The sequence below is a fragment of the Pteropus vampyrus genome, unplaced genomic scaffold, assembly GCF_000151845.1.
Source record: "Pteropus vampyrus isolate Shadow unplaced genomic scaffold, Pvam_2.0 Scaffold97, whole genome shotgun sequence".
In the NCBI taxonomy this organism is placed as follows: Eukaryota; Metazoa; Chordata; class Mammalia; order Chiroptera; family Pteropodidae; genus Pteropus; species Pteropus vampyrus.
The window spans coordinates 7,763,364-7,787,736 of NW_011888878.1; the positions used below are offsets into that span (position 1 = coordinate 7,763,364).

The following is a 24,373-nucleotide window of genomic DNA, read 5'->3' on the forward strand; positions in this document are numbered from 1 at the left end:
ATATTGAATACTATATTAATCTTTTAAATTTTATACTAGTCATAGCTGCCGTTTATGCAATTCTGACACTGTTCTAGGTGCTTTAAATGTAGTAACCTGTTTAATTGTCTCAAAACACTATGGATGAGGTACAGAGAGGTTCATTAACTTGCCCAAGGTTACACAGCTAGTATGTAGCAAAGCTGGAATCTGAACTCTGGCCCATTTGGCTCTACAGCTCATGTCTTAAATTTTAAGCTCTAACATCTCAATATATACTATTATATATAATAATAATAGCTATATAAGTATCTTAAATAATACATACATGCACTAGCACTTTCTGATTCACAGAACACTTTTTGTGGGCAATATCTCATGGCAATATCTGGAATGGGAAGGAGGGAAGGCCTGCCTTGCCAGCCCTGCCCTGTCCCCCTCTGAGAAAACAGTCACCCATCCAGAGTGGGCACAGGACAGTGAACAGTGCAGGAATGTGACTGGAGGACATCCTGACACCACCCCTCACGTCTCCTTTTCTTTTTGATCTTTGGCAAGACCTGTTGACATAGGCTGAGTTGCTGAGCCTACAGTGTGCTGGCACCAGGGGTTGCACTCTGGCTCCAAGGGAGGCAAGCCCATCTGCAGCCTCTTTAGCTGGGCTTGGAGAAGGGGGAGGAGGCCGAGTCAGGGCCTGGTTCTGCTGAATGTGGGGTCCGGCAACAAGCCATGCTTTAGTTGGACAGGAAGTAGCAGAATAGCAAGTCATTGTGGGGACATGGAAGGAGGGGTCTCCATTAAGGCTCTAGTGAGGGTAAGTGGGGAAACTGACGCTTAAGCTCAGATGACCCATGTCAGGCACCCAGTGTTGACTCAGAATGGCAAAGCTCATGGTGCCAAGCATAGGCCACACAAAGCAAGTGCCCTGACCTCTGAAGTGTTGAAGTAGGGGAGAGCATGCGGGGCAGCTACAACGGGGAGGGGTGGTGTCCCATGGGAGAAGGCAGCAGAACATCAGACGAGAGGTGTAGTCCAATGACACCACCTCCAGGAGTGTTCTGTGTTGTACAGCTGCTCCCCAGAGGGGAAAAGATAGGCAGTGCTGGGGGTAATCAGGCCTCTGCTTAGTGGAAGGCATGCCCCAGGCCCATAGGCTTAGGATACTGGGCATGCTGCCAGGCATAGCAAACAGAGGCTCTTTTTTCTCCACAGTTATTCCAGATCCATTATTTGCCTCTATGAGTGATCTACTGTTACTTATTCTCTTTTTATAAATGAGGAAACAGAGGCAAAGGGAGGTGAAGGGACTTAACATCAACCATGGCTAATTGAGGGTGGAGTGGGATCTGGCCCCCAGGGGAGCCGGTTTCAGGCCCAGATCCAGAGATAGGTACAGAGTTTCTCAACAGGGGCTCTGGGTTCCCAGGCATGGAGGTGGTGGGCCCTGCCTGTAACCTGAAAGAACTCCGGGGCCTCTTTGGGAAAGAAGCATGGTTGTCTCAAGCCAAACACATCTGAATCACAATCCCCACCCACCTCTCAGAGCTGTTAGACCCAACCATAATGCTTCTTCTCTGAGCCTCAGTTTTCTTACCCATGAAGGGGAAAAAGGGAGCACTCCCTCCTCTCTTCTGACTTCACTTAACATCTTTGGCCCACAGTTTATAGTAGGGGACAGGATCAAAGGAGGCACTGTCACAGCCATGACTGGTCCTCACTGCGGGGCCAGCAGTGACCAGGACACATGAGGCCCTGTCTTTGGGGAGGAGGCACTAATGGGAAGACATGTAGTGAACAAGCAAACAGACGAATGGCTCTGAAAGAGATAAAATTGAGTGGTAGGATGAGAGTATTGAGGGGCTTGGGGAGCTGCTATAGATAAGGAAGGCCTCTGTGAGTTGAAAAGTTATTGTGAAATGTGGTGATTGGGAACACAGCATTCCATGCAGAGGGAACAGAAGGGCCCTGGGTTGCGAATGAGATCGGCATGTTGTAGAACAGTCAGATAGCCAGGATGGTGGGTAGAGGATAAAAGGAGAGGAGGGTAGGGAGTCAGGGGACAGCTCATGCATGGGAAGGGGTTGTCTGTGGCAGGAAAACTCATGAGCAGAGCTGTCATCTGGCAGGCCCAGACCTCAGTTGGATTCAGGCTATATCCCAAGGTGGGTCATTCAGCTATGACTACAAAGACTTTGTCTGGGAGACTCCTTGTGTGACCTTGGACCTCGGCTTCCCCATTGAAAAGAGAGCAGTTGGACTTGATGTTGCCAAGAACCCCTTGTGACCGAGTCCCCTGAACTGTGTATGGGGTAGAGAAAGGGCAGCTTCTTGGCTGACTTTTCAGAGGGAAAGAAAGCACATGGTTTCCTGCATGTGAGGGCGAAATGCTTTTTCAGGGCTGCCCACCTACTCCAGGACCTGTCTGGGACCACCCAATGTGGCCTGAGCTGGCATGGCCCCAGGGGCATTTGTTGTGTAAGGGGACATCAGTAACCCTTTCTCATTCACTTTTGCTACCTCAGGAGCTCCTTGGAGACTGGAAGCAGCCTCTCCACTGACCACTGCAGGTACTGTTGTTCCCTCTCCTCCGGAGCCCTTCAGGGACCACTGGGCCCATGCTTTCCATCTGTACCTAGGATAGGCCCCAAGCAACCATCAGGGGAATTAGCCCCACCATTTGACCCTAAAATTCCCCAGGGACCAGAGGTACTGCTGACATGTCCTCTGAAAACAAGTACAGCTAAAAGTGGTCCCCTGAGACCAGGACTCAGCTAAAAGTCCCCTAAGAACCAGGGCTCAGCTGAAGGTCCCTAAAATACAAGAGGTCAATTCAACATTCCCAAATACCAGGGTTCAGCCAAAGATCTCCTGAGGACCAGAGCTCAGCTGAAGGTCCTATGAGTACCAGGGCTCAACTGATAGTTCTTCTGAGATCCCAGGCTGGCGGTCCCCAAAGGGCTGGCCTAGAGCAGCCCAAATGGGAAGCCCATGGATTCTATTGGTTTTCTGACTGTATTTGGTGGAAGCGGCAGTTGTCTGAAGGTCTCTGCCCTCATGTGCCTTTTACCTTGATGGTTCTATAAGATGTCTTCAGAAGAACACATTCTCTGTTTTTACAAGAAAGAATTAAAGACTGCAGCATAGAGGAAGGCCCCTGGATGGAAGCAAGAGGTCTCTGCTCAGTCTAGTGGGCAGGAAAGACAAATAACAGGCAGCTGGTCTTGGAGTAAGGCTGGCACAAGGGCCAAGCCGATGCAGTGGTGTGATTCAGGGAGGTGGGGACATCTGTGCTACATTGTAGAGGTGCCTAGAAGTTGGCTGGGAGTGGGAAGTGAGGGGCCCACAGGAAAGGGCATATTTCTTGAGGACCTGTGAAGAGTGGACATGACCAGTGCATGGAGAGCAAAGAGCACGGGAGGCAGAGGGTCATAGAGATGAACTCCGAACCCCTGAGACTGCATGAGGCTATAGGCAGGGGCAAGGGAGTGGCCATCAGGGCACTACTTCCCTAAGCCAGCTCAGGGTTGGAGAACAGAGAGTATACACATGTGCTCACACGCATGTGCTCACATTCTCATATAATCCTGTACGTGGACACTCCACAGCCACATATAATAATAGTAGTTCTGTATGTTTGATGAAAGCTGGCAGTGTCCCACTTCTTCACAACTACATAATAAGACTGAACTATTATTAACTCATTTTACAGAAGTCACTGTTCAGGATTCTCAGCAGGTGAGCAGACCTGGAATTTGAACTCAAATCCTGGTGTGAACACAGCCCAATGCTACAGCACACTCCTCACCCATGTGTGTACACCTCCTCATACCTCTACTCCTTGTATAGTCATTGCTCAATCACATATGCACATAGACTCCAGAACATATGCACACTCCTTTCCTCATTCAGTCAGACTCTTGTACCATCACTCTTACACATGGGCTCATACACCCAGGCACCCCTGCTTGGCTGGCCCATGGTGCCCAACAGATGTGTGAGTGTCCATGGCAGGATGGGCTGGGCCCAGGGTGAAAGGTTCATAAACTTCTCAAAATAGCTGAGCTCCTGGCTTCTCTGAAACCACCCACATTGCAGACAGCAGTCCTTTCTGCCAGCTGGCCAGTGGGTGCCCTGCTCAGAACCAAGCTGGGGAAGGCTCTGAACTGACGAGAGGGTAGGGGGTCTCTTTTCCCAGGATATCTGTGTACTCAGTAGGAGCTGTCGCAAGTCCCCTGCCCCCTCAGGTTTAACTCAGTTCACTATCAGCTCTCACCAGACAGGGCAGGTGGTCATGTTCAGGGAATGGCCATAGTAACCACCATCCCTCAAGGCTGGGCACACCTCATCTTGCAGCCAATGACTCAGTGCCATCTCAGCACTGGAGGACAGGGCTAGGGGCAGAGCAGAGACAGCAGGACTCCTGGGCTCTGCCTCTTCCTCTCTTTTATTCAGCCATTGTTTCCTGAGGTGCAGGTCACTGAGGATGCATGGTAAACAGTCCTGCTGCCTTTTTAGAGTTACTCTGTCAGGCAGGGGGACAGGCAGCAAACCACAAAGGAATCAGTTTTAAATATAATGTGTCAGTTGATGATAAGTGCTATGAATAAAACTCAATCAGGGGTAGAAAGTGATGGGAGGGCGATCAGGGAAAGCCTCTCTAAGGAGGCATCATTTAACCAGACAGCAGAAGGGAAGGGGGATGAGCCACGTGACTACTTGGAGGAAGAACATCCAGGCACTGGGGACAGCCTGTGCAGAGGTCCTGAGGTGAAGCATGCTTGGCCTGTTTGAGGAGTAGTAAAGAGACAGGTGCTAGATGGGATCTGCCGCCATTCCTGCAATCTCACCGTTACATGTGTCCTAACTTCCAACCTCTCCAACTCTGCCTTGGGACATAGACAGAGCTGGTCTGCATGTTTCCATTTCATAGATGAAGAAAACAGATCCAGAGACCAGAAGAGTTTTGGTGCCAAACCCAGGACTAGGGCCCAGGGCCCCCACATAACCCCTTCCAGCACCACCCGGTCTCTATGCCACTGGCTTTGCTGCTTGTGAGGGCCTCTGAGAAATCCAGCCCTTGAGCTTTGGTGGAGGCAGTACCACATGGTCAGGCCCCTCCTGCAGAGGTCTTGGAGGCCCTGTTCATAGCTTGGGAATTCAGAAACAAAGGTCTCAGCCATTAATTGCCTCCTTTCAAAGACACAGCCAGCTTCCTCTGCCACGATCGTGACAAGGAAGCTAATGTCCTTGTTGGGGGAAAGGGATGGGGTGGCACTTCAGGGTGGCTGGCCCAGCCTGTGCTACCTTGGCAAATAGGCTCATCACCTTTGGCAGATGACTGCTGTTGTCCTCCTTCTCCACCTGCCCTGTGGTTTGCAGCCCAGTTATTGGATGACTCATCTCGCCCCAGTATGGGGCATCCTGTGTCTATCCTGGGCTCATTCCAATGATGCTGGGCCTGCCCTTCCCCCTCATTGGGCTTCATGCTCCCACTTGTACAAAGGATGCTTGGAACAGACCATTTTGAAAGCCTTTCCTGTTCTAGCCATCCACAACAGGGTATTTCCAAGGGAAAATTACTTTCTAGAGCAGGGTTTCTCAGCCTCAGTACTACTGACATTTGGGCCTGGATTATTCTTTGTGGTGGGAGCCGTCCTGTGCACTGTAAGGTGTTTACCAGCATCTAAATGTCACTAGAGGCCAGAAGCAGCTCCCTCTCCAGCTGTGACAACCTACAATTTCTCTAGACATTGCCAATTGTGACCTGGCAGGGAGGGAGTGGTAAATTGCCCCTGGTTGAGAACCACTGCTCTAGAAGCAGCATGTTTGCCCATGAAAGACTGAGGAAATACCCTCCCGAGGCCAGTAACTTTAATCTTTGGCTTTGCCCAAGCTCGGAGCTGGAATCAGGTCCCCTGATTCCTCACCAGCCCTTGGAAGCCCTTGCTCAGCAGCAGATCCCACCTGAGGCCCATGTCTCCTGGACATCATCCCTCACGCATGAGGATGTGGTTTTTTTGAGCCTCTGTTTCCTCATCTGTGAGCAGAGCAGGGTTAGCGAGGCCTCCTCATACAGATGCAATGGGACCACAGCTTTGTCAATGATGTTGAGCAAAAAAAGGGACCTGAAGTAGTAGAGAGTGCTCTAAGACACTTTAATTCTGCTAACATCCTCATTCCTTCAACAAATGATGACTAGGCACCTTGGGTGGGCCAGGCATTGTGCTGAGCTTGGGGATGGGCCTGGAAATGTTCGTGCTGCAGTTGTGAGGGTGAAGGTAGGGAAGAAGTAGTAAACAAGTAAATAAACAGGATCATTTCAGAGGATGGCATATCCAGTGGGGAAAATCAGATGGAGTGGGGATGAAAGAGGCTCATAAAATCAGGAAAGGCTCTGAAGAGATGTTGAGGTACAGTCTGATACTGGGAGGAACCCTCTGGCAGAGGGACTGCAAGGGAGGCCTGAAAAGATATAGTGAATTAGAAGACATGTAGGGGGCTAGGGTCTGGGTGTCGGGCACCTCGGAAAGGTCAGACGGTTAACAAGAGCCAGGTCACGGAGGGCCAGTTGATGGATCAGGCCTTTGTTCTTTATTCTGAGAGCAGCAGAGGGCCACATGAGGGTGTGGAGCATAAGAGTGATATCTTAAGGTCTCTGCAGCTGACATGTAGGGAATGGTAAGAGGGCCATCAGAATGGAAGCTGGGGACCTACCAGGATGAACAGGGAGACAGGAGCTGGCCCCAGTTGTTCTGCTCCATCATCTGTGACTTCCAGGTCCTTGAGACCACGGTCCCACCCAATTCGTCTGTGGTTCCCCTGTCTCTGCCCAACAATGCCCCTAGCTGTCCACAGCCCTCAGCCCAACAGCTCTCCTCCCTCCCTTGCTAGCATCGGGAGTCCCCTCCTGGCAGCCAATGAGCGGCTGCCGTTGAGGTTCCATTTTAGATTTTATCAATGTGTCTCTGTCACCCGGGCAACCATGCAGGGCAGCACTGTCAGTCTTTCTCTGCTGCCTTTCAGAGCAGAGCTGCTCCCACCCACACCATGTGGCTACATGGTGAGTTTTTGCTCATGCGGTCTGAACCGGGATTCCATCAAACGTAACTGGCAGACAAGGCTGCATTTGTTTGTCATCTTACCCTCTCCCTGCTTTACCCGCTGGGTCTTTCCAGCCTCAGCCACTCCAGGCTAGAGAGGTGAGTGGGCGACTGTCCAGCAAGGTGCTCACGCAGCCACCAGGTCCCCAGGGCCTGGTTAAAAGAAGGGGCTTACAGAGCTGCTGTCAGGAGCTCCAGCATCCAAGACCCCCAAGATGATGGGCCAGGGGCCCCCACAACTTGGCATAGCCAGGGCTGCCTCAGTTTGCCCTAGAGATCCCCAGAGGATCCCCAAGAAAACACCAGCCTCTAGAGACAGCAGCAGTCTGAGACTGCTTGGGAGAGCCGCATGAACGAGCTGCTGGGCTTTTGTGTGTGCTGCTCTTTGTATTGGAGGCGTGTGCTGTAGGAGCTGGCTGGCCAGGGCTAGGCCATGTGAGTGGGGCCTCCGTGGCAGGGACCAGGGCAGGCCAAAGCGGCTAGCCCCTCAACTTGCATCAGCCCCTCTCCAAGTCTCAGCAGAGGCACCTCGGTGGTCTGGTGGCTCGAGACTGAAAGGTGAAAATGCTCAAGTTCAAGGCCTTTTGCCTGGATTACTGGCAGTTCCTGTGCCTGCAGCCGCTGCATGGAGTCTATAAAAGGTATGTAGACCCTCTGGGGAAGATCTCTACCATTAAGGCAAAGGGAAGGTTCACCCTGAGCCTGCCGACTGCAGGGCCTCTTCATCTTGGCACAGGGTTCCTGCTACTGGCTAAAAACAGTGGCAGCATTGGCTGCAGGTCACTTTACAACTCAGCTTAATTGTACCATTTTCTCCCTCCAGCCCTGAATTGATAGGATCTCTGTAGAGAAGTGGTCGCCCCAGAGTGCTTTATGGCCAAGCACTGTTTCATTGTTCCTTGCTGCTAAGATCAGCCCTGGGAAGGATTTGCTACCAAGTAGGTCTGCCCCATAGGTGGGCAGTCCTGTAGGTCCAGAGGTCCCTGGCCTGGCCCTGCCACAGTATGCTCCCTCCAACATTATGAGTGGCTCCTATGACTAACGGGTTTGACTGCATCCCCAAGCAGGGATTTGAGGCTTATTTTGGGGAGGCAGAATGAGGGGATCCTTGGTCTGGAAGTCAGGAGAGCAGAGTTCAAGTCCTTTCCTTTGTGCTGAGGACAGGTCATCTTCCCTCTCTGTGCCCCAGTTTCCCTGTCTTTAAGAATTTGGGCTTGATGATGCATAGTGGCATTTGAGGAATGTTCCCTGAGGTGTTGTGGGCCCAGATACCACAACCCAAATGTTAAGAAACCTGACAATATCTTCCACATGTGTGTTCTCTCCCCATGCACACCTTCGCCAAGAAACCTTGGTGCCGAGGTTATCAGGAAGGGCATCACAGAGCTGTTGCTGTGACAGCCTTCAAGGGCATGTAATGACAGACCTTGGAGGAGGGAATTAGAATACCAGCTATTCTGAGGGAATTAGTTTTTCCTGATTTCACACTCTGTGAAGTCTACTGCTGTTAGTATTTTAGCAGTTTTAGGAAAGTGTGGGAGCTTTTCTCTTCCAGTGGGCTTTTTCTGAAAGGGCAGACACAGAGGATCTCATGGTAGCCTCAGAAAAAAAATTCCAGCTCTTGGATGGGTGCCCGGGAGAGAGGCCATCCTGCATATCTGATTATCACCAGCCACATCAAAGCACTGGCTGGTGATAATCACTGCAAGTGACTGGCCTTTCACTAGTACCCCATATAGCCCCAGGGTGCCTGGAATGTTCATATAGCCCCAGGGTGCCTGGAATGTTCTGGCTATTAAGTATCTGCTGAGGATAGGGCATTTTACCTGATTGTTAATCCCTACCACAAAAGAGGCATTAAGCCCCCACCTTTAACAGGTGAACAGAGTGAGACCCAAAGGCAGACAGCCAAGTAAGTGTGGCCACAGGATTTGAACCCAGGTCTTTCTTGGTCCAAGATGGAATTTCTCTTGAGCACCCCACAGCTTCAGGCCATGCAGCGTGCCAGGGGTCCTGGGGCAGGAGGGACGAATGAGGCACAGCCCCACTCAGAGTGTCTCAGCTGACCAAAGCAGGAGTCATGACAGAGGAGTGGGACTATATGTGAAGCATCTGGAGGAGTTGGCTGGGCCGAGAAAGGGAAGATGGGCGTTCCAGGCAGAAGGAAAAGCACATGGCAAAAACCCAGAGACTTTCAAAGGCCAGGTGCATTCAAGTGGTCATGAGAGGCCATGGAGTTAGGAGGGACACTGGAAACTAGAGTCCAGGACCAGGGACAGGACTTTGTGCTGCACAGTGGGGAGCCCATGAAGGGTCTTAGGGAGGCAGTGGAAAGTTAATAGTCACCTCTGGGAATCCCATGATCCCATGTAAGTCCTGGCTCAGCTTCCAGGGGGAATGAATGAGACTCCTCTTTGGCCCCTGCCTACTGTGGAAGGTTCTTATTCAGAGCAGGTCCTCTTTTCTCAAGGAGCTTGCAGCATACAGGAAGAAAGAAAACCACTAATAAACTATGAAAGTTAAAGATGGGGGAGGAATAGAGATGGCACAAAGATATCAGCAGCATGAAGGAAGCCATCCGAGAGAAATCGAGGAAGGCTTCCTATAGGAGGTATTATCTGATCAAGGCCTAGATGTAGGAGGAGAAGGATTTCCAGGTAGGGAAATGCAGTGTAGGCAGAGAACATGGCATGGAATGAAGCCTGGTATGGTTTAGAAATGGTCAAAGGTAAGGCTAAGGCATAGGGTACATTTCAGGGGTGAGACTGGAAAGGAAGACAGGGTGGCGAGGATAATGCTGAGGCTCACTGAGCACCTTCTATGTGTGAAGCACCATCTAATCCCTGACTTTTCACCAACCCCAGGATATGGGGGATGTGAGTATCCCATTACCCAGGAGAAGAAACTGAAGCACAGTGAGGAGAAGTAGTTTGCCCAGAATCTCGTGACCTGTCAGTGGGACCCCTGGGATTGCACCAGGTGGTCTGGCTGTAGAGGCCCCATGCTGCCAGCTGAGGAGCTTCTACCGTGTGCCCAAGCAAATGAGATGCTCAAGAATGAAGTCAGTCTTCTTTTCATCAGTTGGGTTGTTTAGAACCTTGGCTTTATGGCCTGACCTCATCCTGGCAGAGAGCTCAGAAAGTCGTTTCTCCCCCAAGTGTTCACGGGCTCACCTATACAATGGGGGAGAGGGTGCTAGCCCACCTCCCATGGCTCCCATGGGGATTGACAGGGTCAATGCAAAGAAAATGCTTAATGCACCACACTTAGTAGAGACTTAAAAATTGGTGGCTGTCCTTGCACAAACAGATCTAACCCCAGGAAGTCTTTGTGGATGGGACTATTTGGCTTTTTTCCTGATGCATAAAAAACAGCAACCCAAAACTTTAGAGTTTGAAAGCGTATTTTTCAGACAATGCATAATTAATCACTTCTAAACACAGGCTATGCCAAGCTCCCTTGAAGCTGTTAATTATTCTTCATTAGTGATCTTAAATTAATGTAAAATAATCCTGGAGCCCTGCCAGGGGCTGGAGCTGGGGGAGGAGCAGAGCTGCTTCTTCCAACTAGAAAACGAAATAAATGTTCACAGGGCATCTCTGCAGACCACCTGAGTGGATATTGACTCTGTAGACCCTTTAGCTTTGGCCCAGAGTATAATGTGGCACAGAGCCCTCTCTCTAGTCCCCAGAGCCCAGCAGACCTCAGAGTACTCTTGTTAATAAAATAGTTCAGGTGCAAAGAAAATGTAGAATAGTGTACCCATCACCCAGCTTCAGAAATAAACTGTTACCAATGTGGTGGATGGTCCCTGTGGACCTCCCTCAAATCCCATGCCACCTCTATTCCCCCCAGAGATAAACCTAAGCTATACCCCTCATTTGGTGTATATATTTCCCATGCACATTTTTATAACTTTGCTAACACAAAGGATTGTTCATGTTTTTGAACTCTAGATACATGATATTATAACCTGTAACGTGCTTTTAAAAATTTTTCAATGTGGTAAAAGACACATAAAAAAAATTGACCATCTTAACCATTTTTAAGTGTTCAGTTCAGTGTCATTAAGTACATTCATGTGTTGTACCACCATCACCCCCATCCATCTACAGAACTCTCCATCTTCCCAAACTGAAACTCTGTACCCATCAAACACTAACTCCCCATTTCCCCTTCCCCCAGCCCCTGGCAACCACCATTCTAGTTTCTGTCTCTAATTTTGACTACTCTGGGTACATCATATAAGTGGAATTATACAGTATTTGTCCTTTTGTGACAGGCTTATTTCACCTAGCATAATGTCCTCAAGGTTCATCTGTGATGTAACTGGTGTCAGAATTTCCTTCCTTTTTAAGGCTGAAAAATATTCCATTGTATGAATAGACCGCATTATGTTTATTCAGTCACCTGTCAATGGACACTTGGCTTCTTCCTTTTGGCTATGGTGAATGACACTGCTAAAACATGGGCATGCAAATATCTCTTCAAGATGCAACTTGATTTTTTTCACTTAACATTTTATTGATGAGATCAATCCATGTTGCTATGTGTTGTTCTCATCTATTCATTTTCATTGGTGTATAGTATTTTATTGTACAATTATGCCTCAATTTAAATACAGTAGTTCCCTCATATCCTTGGGGGCTTATGTTCTAAGACTCCCTGGATGCCTGAAGTAGATGTCTGATAACTAGAATAGTACTGAATCCTAGTTAAACTATGTTTTTTTTTCTTGTACATACATATCTTATATGAAAGTTTGACATATATTAGGCACAGTATTGTTAATAATAACAACTAATAATAAAAGAATAATATAACACTATACCATAATAAAAGTTATGTGAATGGCTTTGGGGCAATTGTTAAGTAAAATAAGGGTTACTTGAACACAAGCACTGAGATGCCATGACAGTTAATCTGATAACTTAGAAGACTACTAAATGACTAAAGGGCTAACAGATGGGGAGTGTATACGGTATACAATGTGGATACGCTGGACAAAAGGATGATATGCTGAGTGGGGTGAAATAGGACAGTGTGAGATTTCCTCACTTTACTCAGAACAGTGCTCAATTGAAGACCTGTGAATTGTTTATTTCTGGAATTTTTCATTTAACATTTTTGGACCATGGGTAACTGAAACCATGGACAGTGAAACCATGGATAAAATGAGACCACTGTATCTGTTATGCTGCTTATATGAGATGGTTTCCCACTTTTTGATGTTACAGACAGGTGAGCATTCTTGCACATATCTCCTTCTGCACATGTGTGGAATTTCTGTAGGGTCTGTACCAGAGCAGTATACAAGTATCTCCAGCTTTAACTGGGCTTTTCGAAATTGCTTTTCCAAGTAGTTGTAGTAGTATGCATCCTTACCAGCTTTAGGTGAAAGCCCCCATGTCTCTGCATGCTTACCTACACTTAGTATTAAAAGTCAGATGATATTTTTAATGTATAAAGGAGAGAAAGATGAAGAGAGGAGAATAGAGGCCCTCAGAGGCCTCACTTACCTACTCATTCACCTGCTGATTCTCACACTGTAAATGGTATAAGACTCCATCAGTAACTATACTTAGCATCAGGCATTCTGAAGTGGAAGGTAAGACAAGCATGTGCTGTTTCCTTGGTCTGAGTAGTTCCAGGTCCTCCATGTAAAGGATTTTCAAGGGTGATTGTAACTCTGCGTATTCTCTTATCTCATAAACTGACTTTGAATCCTCACTTCCAAGCATGATGTGGATGCCACTGTCTAGTATCAGATGTTGGACTAGCTCAGATTATACCAGTTGCCAACTTATTTCCTGATAGGTAAGTTCCACAAACCACTTCCTTTGGCAATAACCAAGGCAGATGTATCTAAAATGCAGGGTGAAGACACTCAGTTTGAGAAGAGCTCTTAAACCATGGCCACAGTAAGTAAACTCAGACTGGCAGCTCTGAGCACATAGCTCAGGAAGGTGGACAGGCAGAGATTCTGGGTTAGAGGCTACAAGGGTACCCCAACACACATCAATGCCCTGGGCCCCAGCTCTCAGCTGGGAAGTGCAGTACAGTGAAGAGTGGCTCAGCAGTGGGCACCCCAGAGGCTTTGTGACTTGAGGGAGCAGTACAGGCTCTGAAGTCAGGCTTACTGGGAATCCAATCTGGCTAGTCCCTTCGATAATAATTATTATTATTATTATTACTCACTTTCGTTGAGTGTTTGTGTGTGCTGAATGCTTTACATGTGGTGTTTCTGTTAATCCTCACAAGAGCATTATGAAATAGATACTATTATTTTTCTCAAATTTCAGACAAGGGAATAGAGGTCCAGAGAGGGTAAGTGACCTGCTTAAGGTCACAGAGATAGAATGTGATCAGTCCAATCCAAGTAATCAACTCTACTAATTTGCCCTGCCTTGCTTGTTATCCACACTATTTAACACTTTCTCTGTGTAACCGTTCCACTTGCTATGGCTGTGAAACAAATTACTGCAAAACTTAGTGGCTTAAAACAATGATAGTGTTTGTTTTTCCCATGGATCTGCAATTTGAGTGGGGTCTGTTCTATTCTACACCAGATGGTGCTTCTTGAAGACTTGGGGCTGGACTCCTCAGAGGCCTCACTTACCTACTCATTCTGCTGGCTGTCAGCTGAAGCACTTACATGAGAACTCCCCATGTGTCCTGGGCTTCCTCACAACATGGAGGCCAGGTTCCCAAAGCAAGCTTCGAGAGAGATATAGAGAGAAAGAAGTAGAGAGAGAGAGAGAGAGAGAGAGAGAGAGGGAGGGAGAAGAGCAAGTTGAGGGCATGCTACCTTTAATGACCAGGTCTCAGTAGTCACATAGCATGTTTCTGTTGAATTCTATTCATTGGAGTATCACAAAGTCCTTCCCATGTCCAAGTGAAGCAACTTAGACTTCAGCTCCTATCAGGAATGACAAGGTCTGGTAGAGCTTATGGGACAGGAGATGCATTATTGCCATCTTGGGAAATAGTCTGCTATGGTGACCATTCAGATCACTTCTTCACTGTGACCCTTATGTTTGAAGCTGAAATGGGCTTAGGAAAAACACTTTAATGGGCACTGGAGCTCCTGGGACACAGCTGATACTTAATAAATGGTGATTTTCTTTTTATTACACTCTTCCCATTTAGAAAAAAAAGTGCAGCTTGCTGCCAGTATTCATTTAACATCATATGTGGGAATGCTGCATTTTCTAGGAGTTGACTATGGTGAATGACACTGCTAAAACATGGGTGTGCAAATATCTCTTTCAGCGATCAAGAATTACTATATTTTGAATGGAAATATCACTACTAAAAACAGAATGCTTTAAATATAATGATGTCATTTGTTTCCAAAGACTACCGATATACTAGAGAGAGGCAAAAATAATAATAAAAATGAGGTATTTTAGGGGGTAATGTTAGGACTGTAATTTGTGAGTTATCTCAGGGTACACTGCAGCCACAAGCACCTCCAGCAAGAATTCTCGGGCAAACAGGAAAAAGGTTAATGAAATAAGTTCAAAGAAAGTATGGCTATTATATCTTAGTAAGATCTCTCTGGTGGGTAGGTGGAGGGAGGGAATGGGTGTTAAGATCATGAATATTTTATTCAGGGGAATATTCTTGCTGGGACAAGACCTTACTAGGCTTTCCCTGACAAACACTTCCTGCTTTCAATAATTGCCAGACTTTGCACGTCAGATTAATCCATATTGAGTGACTGTCTGCACCTCAGACATGTCTTGGCAGTGGATGGATGGGTCAGCCAGCCTGGGGAGGGCCATGCCAACCTGGGGGGCTCCAAATGCCCAGCCAACTCAGAGGAGGAAACAGCTAGGCTCAAATGCTTATGAGCTGAGCACCTTCTGCTGTTATGGGGTCTTGTGTCCCCCAGAATTTATATTTTGATGTCCTAACCTCCAGTATCTCAAGGTGTGACTGTATTTGGAGATAGGGCCTTTAAAGAGGCAATTAAGGTGAAATGAAGTCACTAGGGTAGTCCTAATCCAATATGACTGGTGTCCTTATAAGGTGAGATTAGGACATGCACACACACACAGAGGGAGGACCAGGTCTAAATGTTAACTTTATATGTCAACTTGACTGGGCCAAGGATGCCCAGATAATTGTCTAAACATTATTCTAGGTGTGTCTGTGAGAGTGTTTCTGAATGAGCTTAACATTTAAATTGTTAGACTGAACAAAGCAAATTGGGTGGACCTCATCCAATCAACTGTAGGTCTGAAAAGAAAAGGCTGAATGGAACAATTTACATAAGCGTTAACACCACCTGCCTGACTGCCTTTCATCTGGGACATCAATTTTTTCCTGCATCTGGACTCAAACTTGGAACATCAGCTCTTACTGGGTCTTGAGCCTTTTGGCATTTGGACTGGAAGTATACCATCAACTCCCCTAGAAGTTCTGGAGTTCAAGATCTCTAACTTGCCAACTACAGATCTTGGGACTTGTCAGCCTCTATAATCACATGATCCAGTTCCTTATAACTAATAAATATATATGCTTATGCATGTATATGTACACACACATACACATACATCCTGTTGATTTTTTCTCTAGAGAACCCTAATATATCATGTAAGGACACAGTAAGAAGATAACTGTCTACCTGCCAAGGAAAGAGGCCCCAGAAGAAACTAACCCTGCAGACACCTTGATTTCAGTCTTCTAGCTTCCAGAACTGTGAATAATTTTTTTTCTGTTGTTTAAGCCTCCCAGCCTGTGGTACTTTGTTATGGCAGCTCAAGAAAACTACCATAGAATCTCTCTTTCTTCATCCATGAAGTGGTATAAAGACCCATTCCCAGGTTCATCATGAGACTCTGTTGAGCACAAAGTATATATATGCACACACTCTGTACACTCAGTAGAGCCTCTGTGTCTGGTGTTTGGTGGTCAGGACTAGGATTAGTGTGAGGCGAGTGAGACATTCACCTCGGTTACAAAATTTAAGTAGGCACCAGAAAACTCAGCAATCAAGTAAGCAAAATGTCAAAATTGTACATAAAGACAGAGTGTTGTTTGATTTACAATTCTGTGTTATTATGTAATGAGAATAGTCATTTCCAAATGGGCTACAGTTTCCTGGCCCTGCAACCGTAAGTGCCCTGCAGGGTGGGTTTATGAAGATTCACAGTGATGTGCAAATAGATTGGGCAATGTAGGGCAATAGATATAATCTTTTAAAAAAAATATTTTAAAGCTTTATTAACTCTTTTTACTTGGTTCAGAATATAGGTGGTTATTTTGATAAGTGTATAGGGTGCACATTTTTCCTTTTGCATCAGGCTCTGCCCGGGGCTGCTGCTGGCCCTTAGCTGGGCTGTCCATGTGCTACATTGTCCATTTTCAAAGGGTCAGGGTGGGTGTTTTCCTTTGAAAGCCATTCTGAGAATGCATTTTTCCTCTGGATATTTGTAAAGGAGTCGTAAGAATCAAAGATTGTTTCCCCATAGAGGACATCATTAGGTCAGTTGGTAACTGAATAAGATCTGATATTAGATAGTAGTATTGCAACGATGTTAATGTCCTAATTTTGAAAATTGTACTGTGATTATGTCAGAGATTGTCCTTATTTTTAGGAAAGATACTCTGAAGTAGCAGGGGCTTGATGTGGGCAACTCACTTTCAAATAATTACGTAAAAAAAAGTGTGTGTGTGTGTGTGTGTGTGTGTGTAGAAAGAGAGGGAGCGAGAGAAAGAAAGCTTATGATAAAGCAAATAAGATACAATGTTAACATGTAGGGAATCTGGGTGAAGGATATATAAAAATTCTTTGTATTCTTCTTGCAACTTTTCTGTAAATTACTTTAAAATATTAAGTTAAAAAAAAGAAGAAAAAAAGAAAAAGCCAGGAGTTGCTGAGGGCTGCTGGTTGCATGTGCTCAGGCTCTTGCTTTTCCTAGAGCCCTCTGCCACCAGATCTCTTCTCTGCCCTCTATGTCTCAGCTCATCTCAGCTCAAATGTCACCTCCTCAGAGAACTCCTCTCTGATCACCATATCTAGTGTAGCACTACCCTCCCCTGGTTGTCATCTTTCACATACCCTACTTTGGTTTTCTTTATTACCCTCACCAACACTGAAATTATCTCATTCATTTGCTTAGCGTTTGAGTCCTCCGTCCCTGGCCTCCAAATGTTGGCCCTGTGGGACTTTCTCTGTTCACCCCTACCCTCTGATCCCTCATGCCTGGCACACAGTGAGTGCTCAATAAACATCTGTGAATAAGGGAAAGTTTTGATGGTCAGCAAACCTAGAGTCTGTCCTTCCTGTTCTCCCACCACACACACACACACGGACTTGCAGTGTGACCTTGGGCAGTGCCTGCTCCACTTTGGGCCTCTGTTTCTTCCTCTAAAAACTCTAAAGCTTTTGGATTGTGTGATGCAGAAAATCCCAAGCTGCTGCAGAGACTGAGTCCCCCAGCCAAGCCACTCTGCTGCCGGGTCTACCAGCCAGGTGGATCTACCCGCTAGCTTCTCACTGCTCCCTCCCTGAGAGAGGAAAAGCAGAAGGCGAGAAATGTGTTTTGTGGACCTTACCTGTATGCTGGTGTTCCCATGCAAGTGGGCCCACTATGAGAAGAAGTGAGTTCACTTCTCTCTCAGAGCTTCTTTGGAACAAAGACAGGGTGGCTTTTAAGCCCAGCACCTTTGGCAGGAAAAAGTATCTGCCTGAAATTGAATAACATTGTCTTGTTTTCATGGTAACCTTCTACTTACAGCAAGTGATACTAGTTTTCCATTTGGGAGAGTGATATGAGGTTTCCTTTTAAAACAAACGTACTCAGGGCTGAAAGCCAGTTAATTTGATATTTTGTGCATTGTTTTTAACTTTCTATTGTAAATTTGAAACATAGTTGGCTCCTCAGGGACCCACTATGAATCACACACCTGCACCCAGAGGTGGTTGCTTTGCTTGAGGTGTTTCATCTCTCCTCTACCCAGGCCACAGTATTTTCATGCTCAGCTTTCCCAAATGGCCTCCAAAAATGGTCTTTTTACAGTTGATTTGTTCAAACCAGGATCCTAATGAGATTCACACACTGTATATGTCTTTTAAGTCTCTTTTATCTAAAAATGCTCCTTACTTTTTCATTCTTGCACTTTATTTGTTGAAGAAACTAGGCCATGTGCCTTTAGCAGATCCCACATTCACAAAGTCCATAAGTCATATCTGGAACAGAGTAAAGCAGTCAATACATGTTGAATGAATGAAGTAGCAAACAAATGAATAATTGGCTTTCTAAACATCATGACCTTTGAATTCCACCTTGAAGAATAGTGTATTGGGTCATGACAGGATACATAAGGTTCACTAAATAGTTTGTGTGCAATACTGGCTGTGCTGGGCCTGCGTGCTGGGGTGAGGGTGTTAAGAGAACTTGCAGGGAAGGTATGGCACCTGACCTGGTAATAGTGGGGAGGCCTGACTAGCTGCATGCCTGAGGATGGGGGAGAGAACAGTTACATGAACTCAGAAGGAGAGAGAGCTATGTACAAAGGACTGCCCACCAGGCACTGTGACTGCAGAGGGGCACAGGAGAGAAGGAGAACTGGGCAGTGAATACTCTGACTGACCATTCCTCTGCCTCCTGCTCTCTTGCTTGGGTTTCCTACTGACTACACTTAACAGGAGACAGAACACAGGAGCCTGGGTATGCTGTCCATGGGCTCGGAGCAGAGTGTAGAATCGATCTGGGGCACATGGAGAATAACCAGTATAGGTGTGCAGAATTCCTGGTCCTGGGTGGGTAGGCCAGGAAGCCCAGAGAGGCTAAGGTTGTGTCCAGATCAGGCCACTTGTAGGTACCAAGAAGCTCAGTACAGATGGCAGATGTCAAGGGGCCTTGTCTGACTGGCCAAGACTTGGCCTTCATTCTGTGGGTGAAGGTCGGCCATGGGGAGGGTGGTGGTTGTTAGAATGACCGTGTAGTACACAGTGGGAGATAGGCAGAAAGCAGAGAGACCACTGGAGAGGGTGCACGGAGACCCAGGAAGTGGGTAGACAGCTGATGTTGGCCTCAAAAACTCCACCATCACCTCCAGCTCACCAAGTGGAAATGGAGTAGAGTGCACCCATTTTGTGGGTAAGATAGGCAGACATGGAGCAATAGCTTGCCCCTCAAGTTAGAAGCAGAGTTGGGGGATTTCAGAGCCCTAAGACCACAGACATTCTTCACAGGTAAGTAGATAGAACAAACCCAGCTCGGCCTGGAGGCTGGCCCAAAGCTCACAGACCCTCACTTGGCCTCCAGAAGATAGGTACCTCCCCAGGCCCCATCCGCCTAAAGGGGGTCCTCACCCATCGTTCCCTCCTCCTCCATCCTGGAGCTGCTTTCTTCCTTGAGTGAGTACAAACCATGAGCTGTGTCCTACCCTCACGGGCCAAGTTCACCATAGCTTTGGTGTCTCCCAGGGAACAAATGTATTCTTTTCCTTGCCTGAGTGGCAGTGACTTCATCCCCAGTGGGCTATGTGAGTCACCAGGTAGATTGAGGGGGAACAGCTGGGCAGCTCTCTGCAGATCCCAGCTTTGGCTATGTGGCTGGGGAGAGGGAATAGCTGAGGGTGTGAATGTTTCCATGCAGACCTGCCTCCCACTGTTGACCTGCTATACCCTACAGGGGAAGGAGGGACAGCTGGTCACTAAACACCTAACGCATGCCTAGGAATGCCAGGGGCTTTTGAAACGACAGCTGTTGTTAGCTCCTGATACCCTACAGAAAATAATCCCTGAGAGGTAAAGTCTTGTACCCAGGGTCTCACAGTTCAGCAGGCCTGGTATCACTTACCACTCATCACAATCAGGAGAGTAGGGATCAACTGAGGCTCAGATGAGATGACTTGTGTAGGAACAAGGGAGTCAGAGATAAATAAGGAGTCTGCCCCACTCTCAAGGACAAGTCATTGTCAGTGGTGAAGACAGATGGAGTGTGACAGTGGACATTTAGGAAACCTTGGAGCACCGGGAGCCTTCAGTCTCCTCATCCATAAAATGGGGATAATGACACACCCCTCAGGACTGTTGAGAGGCTGAGAGAAGACATGATGAGAGCAGTTGTGAAAACAGTGAAGGGAGCTCCAGCACACTCCCAGGCAGCTCCCTCCCACCAGGCATTCTGCTATGTGACAACATCTGCTGCCATCAGCACCCTGGGACAGTGCTGGGTGAGTTGAGCGGTGGGGCAAGGATGTGCTGCTCAAGTCTGAGGTTGGACCAAGGTGATGGCTATGGAATGTGTCTTCCCAGAGCTTTCTAAAAGCAAATCTTCAAAGGTCACCCCACAAATGAGAGTATGAAAGATGGCTCGTGAATTTGCCCCTGCTGGGTGAGCCCAGTAAACTCATTTTGTGCACTCAGATTCACTCCCAAGGCTTTCCTAACCCCTCAAATAGTTACCCCCACCCACCTATCTAAGCCAAGAATGCAGCTTTCTGAAAAGTAAATGATGCCCTGTGAGAGCTGGGGAAAGCCATGCTTATCCCGGTGCCTTAGTTTCCCTATTTGTAAAGTGGGAGTGAGGAAGCCCTAATGCAATGCAGTTAGAAAGGAGATGGACACAGGTGGATGCAACCAAGAAGAAGAACAAAGAAGTGAGGTCCCGGGTCCTACAGAGGTTTTGGTAACAGGTGTCTTCCAGGAAGGGAACTTGGAAGGGTCCCCCACAAGCATCTTGGGCCTCTAGTCCTGAAAATGACACCTGTCTCTGAGATCATCTACAGGGCCAAAAGTGTCACCTGCCCCTCTCCATCAGGTGCCAGCCATGAATGGAGTTTGGGCACAGAGCAGGCACAGAAGGCACATGTGACAGCTGGGTAGTAAGTTTCTCTGGTGCTGAGCCTAGGCCCCGGCGGGTCTGCCCCAGAGCCAGGTGCTGTAGGGCTCAAGAGACCTGGGAAATCAAAGCCTAGTGGGCAATATGATAGATCGGGGTAGAGAGAGAGAAGCCTCAAATTTGCCAGGGATGTTACACGCCACAGATGGAAACCTGGGGGACAAGGTGAGAAGCAAAAGGCTGACAGGGATGCTGGGAGAAGGGTTTAGGAAATGCCTCAGGAAGAGAAAGAGGTTGCTGCAGCTCTTGACTCTGTGTGGACAAGGGGCCAACCCAGTACAGAGGAGAGTGATGGGTGGATGGATGAGTGGATGGATAAATGGATAATTGGAAGAAAGAAAGGAGAGAAGGAGGGAGGGAGGGAAAGAGGGAGGGAGGGAGATATATACATATGTATAAATGGATGAATGAGTCCATGGATGGTTGGTTGGAGAGGTGGGTGGGTAGATAGATGGTGTGAATATAGCAGTAAGTGGGTAGAGATATGTAAACAAAGGCTGCTTCTACCCACAAAAGATGTTGAGAAAACTTCTACTGGTAGGAGGACAGACCAGATAAACTCTTGAATGGAGGTCTTATTCTGTGTAGCACAAGGAAGTAAGGCTAGTATGAAAAGTGATAGGGAGGCTCTGTCCAAGAGAGTTTCTTTAGGTCAGTGGAGACCCATGATGGAATAGGAAACTTTGATAGTTAGTGAGCTTGCCATCACTGGGGCTGTTCAAGCTGAGACTGGGCAGCCACCTTCCCAGGGTGCTGCAGAGGAGTGACTGTGGCAGGTAGAGACCCACTGTGGTGGCTTTTGATGATGAAGAGAGAGGATTGCTGAGGCCCCAGGGAAGCCACAGTCTTTGTAGAAATCCACCCCGCTTTCAGATAAAAAGTTCTTTCCTGGCTTGGGGGATAGATAAGCATGCAGCTACTGCTCTTCTTTGTGGAGATTGGGCTGGAATCTGAGATGGAATTCTTATTTTGCGCAGGCCAAGGCAGGGGGCCTGGAGATAGAGCAAGACTTTGGCCTGAAAACCTAGGCTCAGACCATCAGTAGGCAGGTGATGCCCTTCTCTGAGTTTTGGTTTCCTCATGGGTGAAATGGGGACATGATGTCATTGGCAGCTGTCCATGATGCCCAGGGCTCTGCAAGGTGCCAGAATCTGAGCCCACCTGTCCTCTGAGGGACTTCCTGGGGGCTGTGAGTAAGGAGAAGTGGGTTCTGTGAGCGCTGACCGTGAACGGAAAGTCATTGTCCCCAGGGGCTCTTCCTGGAAAGCCCCAGCTGTCTGCTCTGGGCTGGGCCTGGGAGCAGCTGGTTGGGGGCTCCATCTGGGGCCACAGTCTGGAAACGCCCAGACTCAACTCAGGCCCAGACCCCAGGGATATACAGAGGGGCCTCAGCCTTCCGGCCCACCTCCACCCATCTCTACACAGAGGAACTGGCTTGCACTCAAGATGCCAGACTGTTATGCTTCAAATCCCACCTTCATCACTTTCTAGGCCTGTGACTTCCCCTATCTGTGCCTCAATTTCCTCATATGTAAATGGATTGATAATAAATTCATGTCATAAGGATGTTGAGAGAATTAAATGAGTTGGACCTGTGTCCAGGGCTATGTGACCTTGAGGTGGTGAGGGGGAAATCAAGGCCAAAGAGAAGTCAGCCTCACCCAACATCCTCACACAGCAAGGCTGTGGCCTGGCCAGGGCTAAAAATGTCATCTCTCTCACCAGATGGAGACCTTCGTAGACTGGCCACTCTACTAGAAAGCAGTCCTGATTTTGTCTTTATTTTGCTTTCTGTCCACTCGAAGCTTCTTCCGGGAGCCAGCAGGCAGACAGCCGCTTTCTCTGCCCTGGCCAGTGCGAAGGGTGGGCTGGGCTGTGGGCAGGCAGGCGGGTGTTGGGTTTAGGCCTCTGGGGAAATGGGAGAGGATATGGGCCCGCCCTCGACTCCCCGCCCACCTTCCTCCCTCAGCCTCTTGCCTCCGAAGCCAGTCTCTGGACATAGGACCAGCCCCTGGACTCCTGGCAGCCCAGCTGTGTGCTTTCCCTCAAGGCGGAAGCCCCTCACTTGTCCCGCCTTGAGTGACTCACTGCTGCTTTGGCCCCCAGCCACCACTGTCTCCTGGCTGGAGGCAGGCACAAGGTTGTACAGAAGCCAGAGGGTCTGATGTGCAAGGGCAGCTCGGCCAGGAGGGTCTGGAGCAGCCGGACTGGGCCAGGAAACAGAGGCTGGCCTGGAGACAGCAAGACTGGTGGCTGGGACCTGTAGTAGCCTGTGGGAGCCAGCGCCTCCCCATCTCCCCTGGCTTTTGGGCTTTTTATTTCTTCTTCTCAACATGAAGAAGGAAGTGACCTGACAGCCAGCGAAGAGAGGCAGCCCCTGGTCAGGAGGAAACCAGGTTTGGATGGCAGTGGCTGTGGGCCCCTTGGCCACACACTCCCCAGCCTAGCCAGGCATGAAGGGTGATGACAGTGCCATGTGGAGCCTTATGTGGAAGTACTGCATCTCCGTGAGAACGCTCAGGTATCAGGGGACGCATGTGTGGACCCAGATCTGCCCGGCCATTGCCTGGCAGGTGGGGGCAAGTGAGCACCAGGTGGCCGGTTTGCATGGGTTCTGGGAGGTCTGGGGAAGTCCCAGTCCGGGGGGAGCAGGGATGGAGGGCAAGAAAAGCCATGTTAGGACCTCTTTGGAGAAACTCAGTCTCTAGTGGGGAGGGAGGGAGGAGAATAGAAGGCTGGTCAGGGAGTTTGTGGGCACTTGTCTGGGACCTGGAGTGCCCACTGGAGGATGTCAGTGGCAAGTACAGTGTGCATGGAAATTGGCGTTTGTTACATAACAAACAGACACTGAGTACAACTATGTGACTTTGGCCCTCTCTGAGCCTGTTATCCATCAGCAAAATGGGACTCCCACTCATTTCTTCAGGGCACAGTATAAGACTCTTTCATATGACCATCAGCAGCAGTCTTTGAGAGGCTGAGAGCTCAGCCCAGACTCAGGCACCTGGCTGGCCAAGTTTAAAACTGGCTTTGGCATTACCATTGTGAGGAGTCTTCACTTCTCTGGCCAGAATTTCCTACCTGCAAATCCTTATAGGGTTAGTAAGATTTAAATGAGGTGATATACAAAGAACACCTCAAAGCCTGGCACACCTCAAGGGTTGGGTAAGTGCTAGCTATGATTACTGCTGCTGTTGTCAGTGTACTTCTTCATAAGTCAGACTGGTGGGGAGGTGTGACTGGATGGAACCCCTGTGCAGTTGGAGTGGAAATGAGGGTAGAACAGAGCTCCTTGCCCATTGTGGAACAGACACCAGCCCTGGGGTTGGCTTTAGACAATGCAGCTGCTGAAAGGATTCAGACCAGGAAGCAGAAAGCCAGATGCTGTGTGTTCTTAGGCAAGGCTGGGGTTTCAGTCTCTTGGTCTGTAAA

General features: G+C 48.2%; 1 protein-coding gene across 5 annotated transcripts in view; it reads left to right on the plus strand.

The window, feature by feature from the left end:
- Positions 1–23,392: 23,392 nt before the first annotated feature.
- The window catches only part of IQSEC1 (IQ motif and Sec7 domain 1), a 117,208-nt gene continuing 116,227 nt past the window's right edge, over positions 23,393–24,373 (plus strand). For all 5 annotated transcript variants that reach the window (XM_011364469.2, XM_011364471.2, XM_011364475.2 and 2 more), the window contains exon 1: positions 23,393–23,462. In XM_011364469.2, coding sequence (XP_011362771.1) covers positions 23,395–23,462 — 68 coding nt within the window. In that variant the 5' untranslated portion in view covers positions 23,393–23,394. The remainder of the gene's footprint in view (positions 23,463–24,373) is intronic.